Raw genomic sequence first — 11,094 nt, 5'->3', positions numbered from 1 at the left:
AAAAACAAAAAAAAAACAAAAATAGAAGAGAAGCCATTTCAACGTAAATCTATATGGATTTTTTATGCATATATCCACAGTAAGTCAATAATTATGACCAGTTTGATTTGTTATTGTCTATTTTTTTTATCGGTATGGAATGCTCTTGTGTATCTTCAAAATTTATAAGTGACACTTTCAATTTTATGAAAATATAGTGAACTCTACTCTGGTTATAACAATTGGTTTGGCTGTTGTTATTGGGTTTCTAACGAACGGTTAATCGAAGCTTGAGTCTCAAAGTCAAAAAGCTTGGAAATTTGAAGTGGTACTTTCATAGATGAACATTAGCAGTATCAGTGTATCACATTAGTGAACTCACCAAAGCGGATAAATAAAAAGGATATTTTAGGAGAAAACAAAAAACAAAAAGAAATTCACCAAATTTATTCCTTTTTCTATTTTTGTTCTTTTTGTTGTAGAGAGTTGAATCTCTTCGATGAGTTTACAAAGATTTGAAGTTACTTATCAAAATCGTATTCTTTGATCGTCGAGAATATAAAAGTAAGTAACAGGTATGATGTAATTTGCTTTGGAGATGACAAACGTGAAAAACAAGAAAACGAAGATCCATGTGCATTGCATCTCCAACTTGATTCTATCTATCACATCCCAGCGCAACATGTGTCGTTTTCGTCTCACGGCTTTTCCATGCTTGTCATATTTACGTACATTACTCAGCACGCAGTTCTTTTACAAAAGAACAAAACGGCAAGCAGTTTCGAATGTGCCACTTCTGTTTATGTCGTTAATTATTTGATCCCCCAAAAAAGGCATAAATCACGTTATATGATCGCAGAGTCTGATTTACAAATGCCGTTGCCAGTCTCACTTTGCCGGTATCTGATTTCTGCAAGGAAAAAAAAAATTGAAAACCATGGAGAAGATCTTTCGTTCTTCTTCTTTGATTCTACTTGTTTGCCTCGTTCTTCTTCTGATCTTGAATTTCTACGGATCCGTCCAGCTCGTCGAAGCAGGACAGCGACGGATCGAGATCCCCGACGATCTGGACGACGTCGAAGACAATGAAGAAGACGAATCATGGAAGGATTGGGGGAAGAAAGCACCGATGCCGGAATTCGATCCGCCTCCGGATTTCTCCAATATGGGATTCGAACAGATCCAAGCGGAAATGGCTAAACGGACTTTTGGGCCGGTCGTCGGATTCGTGAAGCTCCGGTTGGGCGTCTCCCGGACAAAGGTTAACAAATATCCAAATCTCTCTCTCACTCACATTCTCCCTCTTTGATTGCAGTTGCTTCAGGCGGTTAAATCGTGATTTGTTTGGTTGATATTAATCAGGATATGGTGGTGGAAATTGCTATGAAATGGACAAAAGTTCTGAGAACAGGAGGGATAGGAGTAAGATTCATGGCCGTAGATCGAAGCACGGTGATGTTCAATATGCAAAATGGCAAGGAAGTGAATGAGGTAAACTCAAAAGTTGTAAAACCCACAGGTGATGTTCAATACGTAATGCTGCTTAGAGCTTTTGTTTATCAGATTAGTTGAGATCTCACACTACAATCAATCTCTTTGTTGGTGGATATTCAATTAGCTAAGGGAGTTCGTGCTGAGCCAGGAAGAGGCTTACGAGGTTAAGATAGGGAAACAAGAGTTTCGAAGACCTGGAGATCCTCCACTTGAAGATGTCGTTGACAAACTTCAAGCCGAGAAAAGCAAGGATGATGAAGATGGCGATAGTAACAAGGATGAATTATAATAGGTGATATAGCCACTCTTTAGCTGAATCTTAGCTACAATTCCTTTGACATGTTTGGTCCGTAGAAATACAATAAAAAAAAAAAGGAAGCTTGTTTTGCTTTCCGATGAGTATGCCACTCATTTAAGCTTATTGCTAAATGTGGAAAGCTCAATAACCTGAATCCTTGGAATGCTTGCTGCCTCAGCTCTCTCTTTCTCTGTGTTGTAGCCCCAGTTTCCTGTTTCAAAGATACATGCATGTTTAATCAGATAACCATGTAGCAAGGAGAACCAGAAGAGATGATATGTGCGAGAGAGAGGAGACAACCTAAGTATAAATTCCAGTTGTCTAGTTGAGGCTCTTTGATGACATTCTTCAGGGTTGCGAGTCTGTCTTCCACGAAACTGGCCAAATAAAACAATCCCATAGGGATTGTAAACTAATGGTTAGCAAGTCATGTAGAAAAAAAGAAACAGTGAAACATATATTCATTACAAGCTTGAACGAGAATTACTGCAGCTTCAAGCCCTGGTGTTCTGGTTTATTCTGAAGTAGCTTCAAAACTTCCACCTTTGGCCTGGTGAGATTTCAGACCCAAAAAAAAAAGAAAGAGGCTAGTTTCAGGGTAAAATCTGGATAAGAAACAAGATCAGAGTTCATTGGTGGACCATATACTGATACTGACCCTGTACCCAAACCATAAACCCTTTCTGATGGTAGTGTTACACCTGCTATTTCTCGCAGCAATGCTTCTGCGAAACGGCCCTGCAATTTCAAAGTTAGCAAAGTTAAGGTCACGATAGCGACAGACGGTATGTGTGTCCAGACAGTTTTCAATTGGAATGGAATCATTATTGCACCTGTTTCGTGGTAACAATGTAAATCTTTGAGCTGGCAAATTTCAGTGCATCTGAAACTCCAGGATAGAATCTGCAAATATAGTAGTAGACTATATCAAAGCCACGAAGGTAAATTTGCAAAGAAGAGATGGAGCTTTTCCTATGGGAACTTTTACTTTTGTTTGGCCAATATAATAAATTTCTCTTCTCTAGGATTTGATCTCTAAGGCATACCTATTGGCACCAATCCAAGTTGTCAAATCCTTGTTAATCCAATCATCTCTAACTTTCCCAAACAAATCGACCAAAGCATCTTTATCTTCATCCCAAGCCTCCATGATAACCGGCTTAATCTTTCCCCAGCCCTCCAATATCCCATCAACAGTCAATCCCTCTGCAACCTTAATAAACAAGTGCAGTCATCATTGACTGTTAATCTACAATACCAAAAGGATCTCAGGTTGTTCTCATAAGCAATCACTCTCACTGAAGATTTTCGAATAGATGGTATCTTCGTCTCCAATAGTAGCCGAACAAGTAGAAGATTTTCATAGCCAGTTTCCACCACAGGTCTCACCTACAAACACCAGCTCCAGGGTCTTAAAACAAATATGAAGCTTCACATTCTTTTAAAATCAGAGCTGGAAAACTTACTCTGTAACTATCACCTACCAACAACAATTTATAAGCTGAATAAACAGTAAGGAAGCAAAGTATTTACTATATGCATCTGATCGACGATCCATTCCTCTAAAGCGGAATCAACTCCTTCGAACAAACCAGGCCATCTCACTCTCGCAGCCTATAAACACCGAAAAGTCAACTATGTTCAGCCAAAATCCCAAAACTTGAAACCAAAGTTGCAATTTTCAGAATCAGAATCAGAGAAACAGTTTCTATGTAGTTCGCGAAACAAAGCCCAGGTCAAAGAGTCTCTCTGAGACGAAACGGAGATTTAGAGTATCGAGAGAGAATGGATTGACCTTAACAGCAGAAAGAGAGCTTTCTCCACAACTATCGCAGAGAACTCCATCGAAGTCCAAAGCGTAGAGATCTCCCATTCTCCTTCTCCACTAATTTCAAGCATCTGCCACACATTTGCTAGAGACGAAGGTTTACTCATTCCCCCCGAGAGCCAATGATAGCAAACCACGTGTTATGACGTTTAAAAAAAATCGCATATATTTCCGCGTTTGCGGTTGTCCAAACGCAATGGGGCTGTGCACTGCACGCATATATATGTAAACTTGCGATTATCGGTGGCGTACCCACTCGTTTACCGACTGCAGCCGGTCGCACCGTCTAATCGCCCGATCTAACAACCGGTATCGCCGGTATCAATAATTGCTGATCTTTCTTCTCTTGCCAGGTTCTCAAGTCTCGTAGAGATAGAGAATCTCATCATCAATCCTCGGATCCAATCCAATACGTATCGTCTCTTTATAGGTATTTGCCGACTTGCGATTCTTCCCCGTGTAAAAGTATTTCAATTGTGATTTTTGCCGAGCGGGGTTGTTCATATTGGTTTCCTAATAGCTCGATTTGAATTCGATAAGCTAGTTGTGGAAAGAGCTGATGTTGTATATAGATTCTCTCTCTTCTGCTATTGTTTTCCCCGATTGATTGGACGAAAGGAATCGGTTATCTTTGGTTTTGGCTGGTTCTGAAATTCTCTCTTGTTGATGAAGATACTCTGCAATTTTTGCTATCTTATTGCAAACACCACACTGGCTTGTGTATTGTTGTTTTTGGTTTAATTTTGCCTGCATTACTGGGTTTTTGTTTGTTTACCATTTGAAGATTGTTGAGGTTAGAGTAAATTTTGCTAATAAAAACGAAATCTATGTTTTTGCCATTGAAGATGTGAGATATTCTCTGTTTGCTTTATTGGCTAATTAACCCAAGCAGGATCCTTTTCAGTTTAAAGGGTCATTGGAGATTATTTCGGTTAAGGATGGCTAACAATGAGGATCGCGAGGAGCATCCTCATCCTTCTCGTGGGAATGAATGGGAAGTCGTCTCGCTAACTTCATCAGCATACGCTGCTGCTCCGGGTCCATATAACGTTGAATCAAGAGATGCGCGCAAGTTTGATGCTTACTATGGAGCAGAAACCTCACGCGATTTGTTCATGTCTGACCACTTTGTATTCCCACCTAGTGAGCATGAGAATTTACCCCTTGATGAACCTGTACTCGAAGAGGAAGAAAGAAAGGATGGCCAAGACTTGATGCTGGAAGGTCAGGGGTTGTCGGATAAGTTTAGAAACACCACCAGGTTTCAGGATGAACAGAGCAACTATGTTGAACCTGCGCTTGGGTCTTCTAGACACATGGAATCATTCGGAAGTGAACCAGTCATGTTTGAACACTGCGGGTTAATTGATGCTGAGCCATATGAGTATGCAGAGGGAAACTTACACTCACATTCTGATACCGTAACAAATCCCCTTGGACTTGAGAAGGATGCTAAAAAAGCAACACACAACCTTCCTTGCGAAGCTTGGTGGAGACGGAGAGCTGTTTCTATGTATTCACGCACAAGAGAAGCAAATGCGATATGGTCCTTATTCTTTGCAGCTGCCGTCACAGGACTCATAGTTCTTGGTCAACGCTGGCAACAAGAGAGGTGGCAGGTTTTGCAGCTCAAGTGGCAATCAAGTCTCAGCAGCGAGGTAATAATCTAAACATCACCGAAAACACTTGTGTCAAGAATCTTCTTACAAACGGTAAAGCCAGAATCATTGACGGCTCTTGTTTGTTTGTTTGTTTGTTCTCACACAGAAGCTGAGCAGAGTACTTGAGCCTCTCTCGCGCTTGAAAGACGTGTTTGTGAGAGGTAACCCACAAGCTTCTCTCATTAGGAGTGGCTCCACCAGTGAGATCTAGAGACAAAGGACGATGAAACTCAAAGAGGCAAAAAGGCCATTGCGTTCGTTGCTTCCACAATCTCACACGAGCACAGGTACATACAAACTTGGTCGTCAGTTACATATATGTGCCTCAGTACCAAAACCTTTTGCTTTTTTTTTTTTTTTTTTTTTTTTGAGCCTCTGTTGCTTCATTTTCTTGTACAATTAAAATGGAGATCCAATTGCCTTCTTACAAAAAAAACTTTTTCAATAGGTGTCCAAAGCTTCTTGTCTTAGTGTGGAAATATATATATACCCTTTTTAATTTTTTTTTTTTCAGTTTTAAATTTATGCACTCTCATTGGATGATTACTATAAGAGGCCATGCGCTCTGATTTGTAATAGAATGACGGAATCTTTCAACAATACAAAATCTGTGTAATCCAATTGTAGAATCATAAAACATAACAAATTAAAGTGGGTGGAAGTTGGCGAGAGCACAACAAATATTGTTGTAGTCGCGCTATTAAAATAACAACCTACTAGTGTAGAATAAATTGCCATTTACAAAATATGTAAAATGCTGAAATCGCATAATCATTTTACGACTAACAAAGGGAACTCATTATTAACACTACACCGATACAAAACCGGGGATTAGCATGTGTCACTCTCACAGTAGTTGAATTCAAACATGAATCTGTTGTTATAAATTTTCGGTAATAGACGACTCGATAATGGTTATAAACTTATAGTTAAATATGCATGTGATGATGTATATGAATTTTTTAGCCTCTATAGAGTGGTTGAGTGTTGTCTTTAATTACTATTAATTACCATGTGAATAAGTGACGGGGTAACTAACTATATTAATGATCTCATTCATTATTTTTAGCTAACTTTTCAATATAAATTATAGTATTTCTCTATTTCTTTCTATATATATATGGTATTAAATGCAAGATGAGACAAGTACATGGCAAAAATCAATAAATAAATAATCACGTAAATGACCAATGTTATGTGTGGGACAACCCACGGAATCTAAAGATTTCTGTTTTTATTTACCGATACGTGATCGGTTAACTTTGTTCACAAGTCGTAACCAGAGAGTCTTAACTCATTCCCATAAATGTGTCAAATGTCGAATAAGTATTGAGATATTCCTGATGTACCTAATCGAACTATTTCATTGTCTACTATTTCATGTAACGTCCCGTACGCAATTGTAAGTTAGAAAAAAATATATAGTATTTAACTTCATCTGTAAAAATATTATTATATATGCGATCTTGAAAAGTATGTTTTCTTTGCCGTTGATGGGAAGGTAACCTAATAAGATTACTTATATTCTCTGTCTATTTGTCTTTCATCTCACGTTTTAACCTAATATCGCATATTCAATCACAAAAATACACGATCATACGAACCACATATGATAATATTCACCAAAGAGTCAAATGAGATTATCAATGCCGTAGAAAACAAAACAAAATGCTAGAAAATTATCCGGAAATTAACTTGACAAAGACCGTGTAAGATAGCTGCAATGGGAAATCATTAGTCTAACATATTTCAACGTATTGAAGTTCGAACCGCATATTCTGCAATCTTGGCTTCAAATTCGAGAAGGTTGACTTTCGTTTGTCAATGCATTATGCTTTAATGACGAACTTTCCACTATATAGCGTTTATTTATCCAGTCTTAATTATTTCTCAAATAGTACTAGTTTCTTTAGTTTCTAAGTTTTTCTGTTGTGATATAATTTCGAATATTGAACTCAAATGCAGTGATGTGATTGAAGTCGACTTATTTATAATTTGTTTTTGTTAGATTGAAGTCGACTTATTAATAAATTTTTTTGTCAGATTGAAGTCGACTCATTAGTATTTTTTTTTGTCAGACGACTTTAATTTGAGTTTTTTTTGGGGGTCTAAACTTTAATTTGAGTTTGTTTTTTTTTTGGTACAGCGTGTGTGGTTTACTGCCTGCTGTAATAAGATTTAAAAATGCTAATCCTAGACACGTGAAAACTGAAAAGTTAGAATTAGGATTGTGTGTTGATCTCTGCGCATGTACATATCATGGGGGTTTCTCGTATGATTTGATTAAATTGTGTACTTCTTACATTAATCGATATCAGGCATTAGGAGGGTTCGCACTAATATATATATATATATATATATATATATATATGTATTCAACGGTTCCAAACTTTCAAAAATATATTGACAAAAGTCAACAAGTCACCAAACCCATACGCAACCTATAGAAGTTGTATAGTTGAGCAAACCTATTCTTGTTGAGTCTGTTCACCCAAACCCTAACAATCTCAACTCTAAAACCTTAATCACTCATTCCTACGTTCTATACCCAAAAATATTATAATTTTATATTTATTATGTACACGTACATACATTTGCACAGCGCATAAACAAAATTTTACTACTAAAATTCAGCGAAATAACGTGCTTTACTAGTTAACCGAGAGTAATTTCACATCAACCTGAAACTAAAATGACATTAGTTTTCATATTTTTATAATAAATTGACGTGATAATAGACACAAATATGTGATTCTCGAAATCGATCTGCCATTTTGCCGTTATACAGTCTACAAGCCATGCCTGATAATAGTTACATCAATTACCAGTTCTCTCGAACCGACACCGAATTACCGAACCCTAATTAATATCATCAAAACATGCAATTAATAGCCACGAGAATACGATATAACGATGAGGCAACATCCCATGCTTACTTTGTGACTTCTTTTACACGATTTTCTCCGAAGTTTAAAATTTCATTTTACTTATCTCTTTTTTGAGGGGTTTTGCATTAATTTTATATAAGTGAATCATGTTCGGACATTGAAAACCTGTGGGTCATTTGATCATAGATCTCTCTCTCTATTTTCTCCCCTTAGGCTCCTCAACTAAACGTCTTTAATGCTATCGATCTCTCTCTCTCTCCTTTGTTTGTGTTACGACCTCATAGACTTGGAAATATTTACCATTCTACACTTACTCATTTTTTCTTCAAAATATAATGAGAACATATCAAGTCTCCAACTACCTAGCTACCAGCCTAGAGAAGGAACATTAATGGTTGTGCACACCATCTCATGCTTCACATACCCTAAAGCTCTTCACTCCTAAGTTTATGAGTGATCATCATCTAGAGAGAGAGAGAAAATCCACTGAAGGAAAAACAGTCTGTCTTCCATAATTGCTCTCTTTCTATATATCTTATCTCTTGTGTTCTTACATCTCTTCTAAACCCATTCCCTCTCTCTCTTTCTCTCTCTCTCGCTCTTCAAATTTCATCACTCTTTACGGAAATTTCTCATTTTCACCGCCTGTGCTGTCTCTATTTTCCGTCAAATTCTCAACTTTTGTGCCAAAGCGGCACATTTTTTTCTCTGAGGGAAAAACAACTTTTTCCCCGGAAAATCATGGAAATATCCACTGCTCTAATGATTCTTTCAGCCATCACGGCGTATTTCTTATGGCTCACATTCATATCTCGTTGTCTTAAAGGCCCACGTGTCTGGCCCTTAGTTGGGAGTCTCCCTGGTCTAATCGAGAACTGCGAGCGAATGCACGACTGGATCTCCGACAACCTCCGTGCTTGCTCCGGTACGTATCAGACATGCATCTGCGCAATCCCTTTCCTAGCCAAGAAACAAGGTCTCGTGACAGTCACGTGCGATCCAAGGAACCTCGAGCACATTCTCAAGACTCGCTTTGATAATTACCCTAAAGGCCCGACTTGGCAAGCCGTTTTCCATGACCTTCTAGGTCAAGGGATCTTTAATTCCGATGGTGACACGTGGCTTTTCCAGCGTAAGACCGCCGCTTTGGAGTTCACAACAAGGACTCTCCGTCAAGCTATGGCTCGTTGGGTTAACCGAGCGATCAAGCTTCGGTTTCTACCTATTCTTGAAACGTCTCGGCTCGGCTCCGAGCCGATCGATCTTCAAGATTTGCTTCTTCGGCTCACGTTTGATAATATCTGCGGCTTGACTTTTGGGAAAGATCCAAGGACTTGCGCTCCGGGTCTTCCGGTGAACACCTTCGCGGTGGCGTTCGATCGAGCCACCGAGGCTTCACTACAGCGGTTCATATTGCCGGAGATTTTGTGGAAGTTCAAGAGATTGGTCGGACTCGGCTTAGAAGTCAGCTTGAGCCGAAGCCTGGTCCAAGTAGACAATTATTTGTCTGAGATTATTAAAACACGTAAGCAAGATTTGATGACTCAGCATACTAACGATGGGACCCAGCACGACGACCTCTTGTCGCGCTTCATCAAGAAGAAGGAATCCTACTCCGACGAGATCCTCCAGCGCGTGGCGCTCAACTTCATCCTCGCCGGACGTGACACGTCATCGGTCGCGTTGAGCTGGTTTTTCTGGTTGATTACGCAGCACCCGACCGTAGAGGATAAAATCCTCCGCGAGATCTGCGCCGTTTTGATCGACACACGTGGCGATGACGTGGCATCGTGGACGGAGGAGCCGCTTGCGTGTGAGGAGCTTGATCGATTGGTTTATCTTAAGGCGGCGTTATCGGAGACGCTGAGGCTGTATCCGTCGGTGCCGGAGGATTCGAAACGCGCCGTGAAGGACGATGTCTTGCCGGACGGGACTTTTGTGCCGGCGGGATCATCCGTGACGTATTCGATTTACTCGGCGGGGAGGATGAGATCGACTTGGGGAGATGATTGTCTGGAATTCAAACCGGAGAGATGGATTTCGCAATCAGACGGTGGGAGATTCATCAATCATGATCCGTTTAAATTCGTGGCGTTCAATGCTGGCCCTAGGATCTGCTTGGGTAAAGATCTGGCTTATCTGCAAATGAAGTCGATTGCGGCGGCGGTTTTGCTCCGCCACCGTTTGACGGTGGTGACGGGGCATAAGGTGGAACAGAAGATGTCGTTAACTCTATTCATGAAGTACGGTCTTCTGGTTAACGTCCATAAACGGGATCTAACGGCAATCGCGGCCGATCTGCGAGGGAAGACAGGTTGTAAATCTAACGCCGTCAATGACGGGGTTGGTAACGGCGTTACAATGTAGGTAGGGTAGGTGAAACCAATCGCATCTATCATTGAATGTGGAATTGATTGGTGGCACTCGCCTTTTGGAGCGTGTGAGGTACGCGGCTCTTTGGCCTACACAGCAGCTCGCCAGATGTGGTTTATTGATTGGCTGCATTATTGGATAGAGGTAATTTTGCAAAGTGCGTTGTCCTCTTTTTTTTTTTTGTTCATCTGCCTTCGTATTGTGGCAGTAAAATTTGATTTCATTATTTTGTAAGCATCTCTCAATTGATTTAATAAATCCTATATTATTAATTGACAAATAAGGAGGTTTTCAAGGTTAAAGAATGTCACATCGTTTGGAAATCTGATCACGATGGGCACATTTTAGTTTTCTTAACTCTTATTGGTAATCCATAGAATAACCGAATAGCTCTTTGTTTTTTAACTTGAATTTTTTATAAAAATTCTCATTTATTTTAAGATTTGTTCATTCGTAGTTTTATCCATGGGAGTCATTTTCTTGAAGTTGAGCCAAATTTGTTTGGTAAGATTTACTTGTGATGGCATTTTCTCTGTAGCAGAATGTAAGCTAATGCATTGAATATGTCTGGTA

General features: G+C 39.5%; 4 protein-coding genes across 6 annotated transcripts; 3 read left to right on the top strand and 1 right to left on the bottom strand.

Moving 5' to 3' along the window:
• The first annotated feature begins 828 nt into the window (after positions 1-828).
• LOC18015513 lies at positions 829-1,847 on the top strand. 2 transcript variants are annotated; one of them, XM_006397721.2, is made up of 3 exons: positions 829-1,240; positions 1,342-1,470; positions 1,598-1,847. In XM_006397721.2, the coding sequence occupies exons 1-3, from the start codon at positions 917-919 to the stop codon at positions 1,760-1,762; spliced, it is 618 nt and encodes a 205-aa protein (XP_006397784.1). In that variant the 5' UTR covers positions 829-916; the 3' UTR covers positions 1,763-1,847. The 2 variants fall into 2 exon arrangements, with proteins under 2 accessions (XP_006397784.1, XP_024010740.1); XM_024154972.1 differs by having other exon boundaries at positions 1,342-1,498; positions 1,598-1,824.
• On the bottom strand, positions 1,735-3,719 carry LOC18015511. Its single transcript, XM_006397722.2, has 9 exons — positions 3,567-3,719; positions 3,305-3,385; positions 3,071-3,160; positions 2,818-2,984; positions 2,605-2,674; positions 2,430-2,509; positions 2,259-2,321; positions 2,072-2,148; positions 1,735-1,982 (listed from the first exon to the last, which is right to left on the bottom strand). The coding sequence occupies exons 1-9, from the start codon at positions 3,642-3,644 to the stop codon at positions 1,882-1,884; spliced, it is 807 nt and encodes a 268-aa protein (XP_006397785.1). The 5' UTR covers positions 3,645-3,719; the 3' UTR covers positions 1,735-1,881.
• Positions 3,720-3,864: 145 nt separating this feature from the next.
• LOC18015510 (ATG8-interacting protein 1) lies at positions 3,865-5,490 on the top strand. 2 transcript variants are annotated; one of them, XM_006397720.2, is made up of 3 exons: positions 3,865-4,029; positions 4,504-5,257; positions 5,367-5,490. In XM_006397720.2, the coding sequence occupies exons 2-3, from the start codon at positions 4,538-4,540 to the stop codon at positions 5,469-5,471; spliced, it is 825 nt and encodes a 274-aa protein (XP_006397783.1). In that variant the 5' UTR covers positions 3,865-4,029; positions 4,504-4,537; the 3' UTR covers positions 5,472-5,490. The 2 variants fall into 2 exon arrangements, with proteins under 2 accessions (XP_006397783.1, XP_024010739.1); XM_024154971.1 differs by having other exon boundaries at positions 3,880-4,029; positions 4,492-5,257.
• Positions 5,491-8,582: 3,092 nt separating this feature from the next.
• Positions 8,583-10,804, top strand: LOC18015509 (cytochrome P450 86A8). The gene has a single exon (XM_006397719.2). The coding sequence runs from the start codon at positions 8,890-8,892 to the stop codon at positions 10,513-10,515; it is 1,626 nt and encodes a 541-aa protein (XP_006397782.1). The 5' UTR covers positions 8,583-8,889; the 3' UTR covers positions 10,516-10,804.
• The last annotated feature ends 290 nt before the right edge of the window (positions 10,805-11,094 follow it).

This window comes from Eutrema salsugineum, unplaced genomic scaffold, assembly GCF_000478725.1.
Source record: "Eutrema salsugineum unplaced genomic scaffold, Eutsalg1_0 scaffold_22, whole genome shotgun sequence".
In the NCBI taxonomy this organism is placed as follows: domain Eukaryota; kingdom Viridiplantae; phylum Streptophyta; class Magnoliopsida; order Brassicales; family Brassicaceae; genus Eutrema; species Eutrema salsugineum.
The sequence above is the reverse complement of the archived record's forward strand: the minus strand, read 5'-3'. Positions and strand labels throughout refer to the sequence as shown.

Excerpts from the sequence above, each read along its gene's own strand:
- LOC18015511 (XM_006397722.2), bottom strand. The coding sequence starts at position 3,644 with ATGGGAGATCTCTACGCTTTGGACTTCGATGGAGTTCTCTGCGATAGT. Across the intron at positions 3,161-3,304 it reads TCGTCGATCAGATGCATATA|GTGAGACCTGTGGTGGAAAC; the intron begins GTAAATACTTTG and ends TGGTGTTTGTAG. Across the intron at positions 1,983-2,071 it reads CAACTGGAATTTATACTTAG|GAAACTGGGGCTACAACACA; the intron begins GTTGTCTCCTCT and ends TCTTTGAAACAG.
- LOC18015509 (XM_006397719.2), top strand. The coding sequence starts at position 8,890 with ATGGAAATATCCACTGCTCTAATGATTCTTTCAGCCATCACGGCGTAT.
- LOC18015513 (XM_006397721.2), top strand. The coding sequence starts at position 917 with ATGGAGAAGATCTTTCGTTCTTCTTCTTTGATTCTACTTGTTTGCCTC. Across the intron at positions 1,241-1,341 it reads TGGGCGTCTCCCGGACAAAG|GATATGGTGGTGGAAATTGC; the intron begins GTTAACAAATAT and ends GATATTAATCAG. Across the intron at positions 1,471-1,597 it reads ATGGCAAGGAAGTGAATGAG|CTAAGGGAGTTCGTGCTGAG; the intron begins GTAAACTCAAAA and ends ATATTCAATTAG.
- LOC18015510 (XM_006397720.2), top strand. The coding sequence starts at position 4,538 with ATGGCTAACAATGAGGATCGCGAGGAGCATCCTCATCCTTCTCGTGGG. Across the intron at positions 5,258-5,366 it reads AATCAAGTCTCAGCAGCGAG|AAGCTGAGCAGAGTACTTGA; the intron begins GTAATAATCTAA and ends GTTCTCACACAG.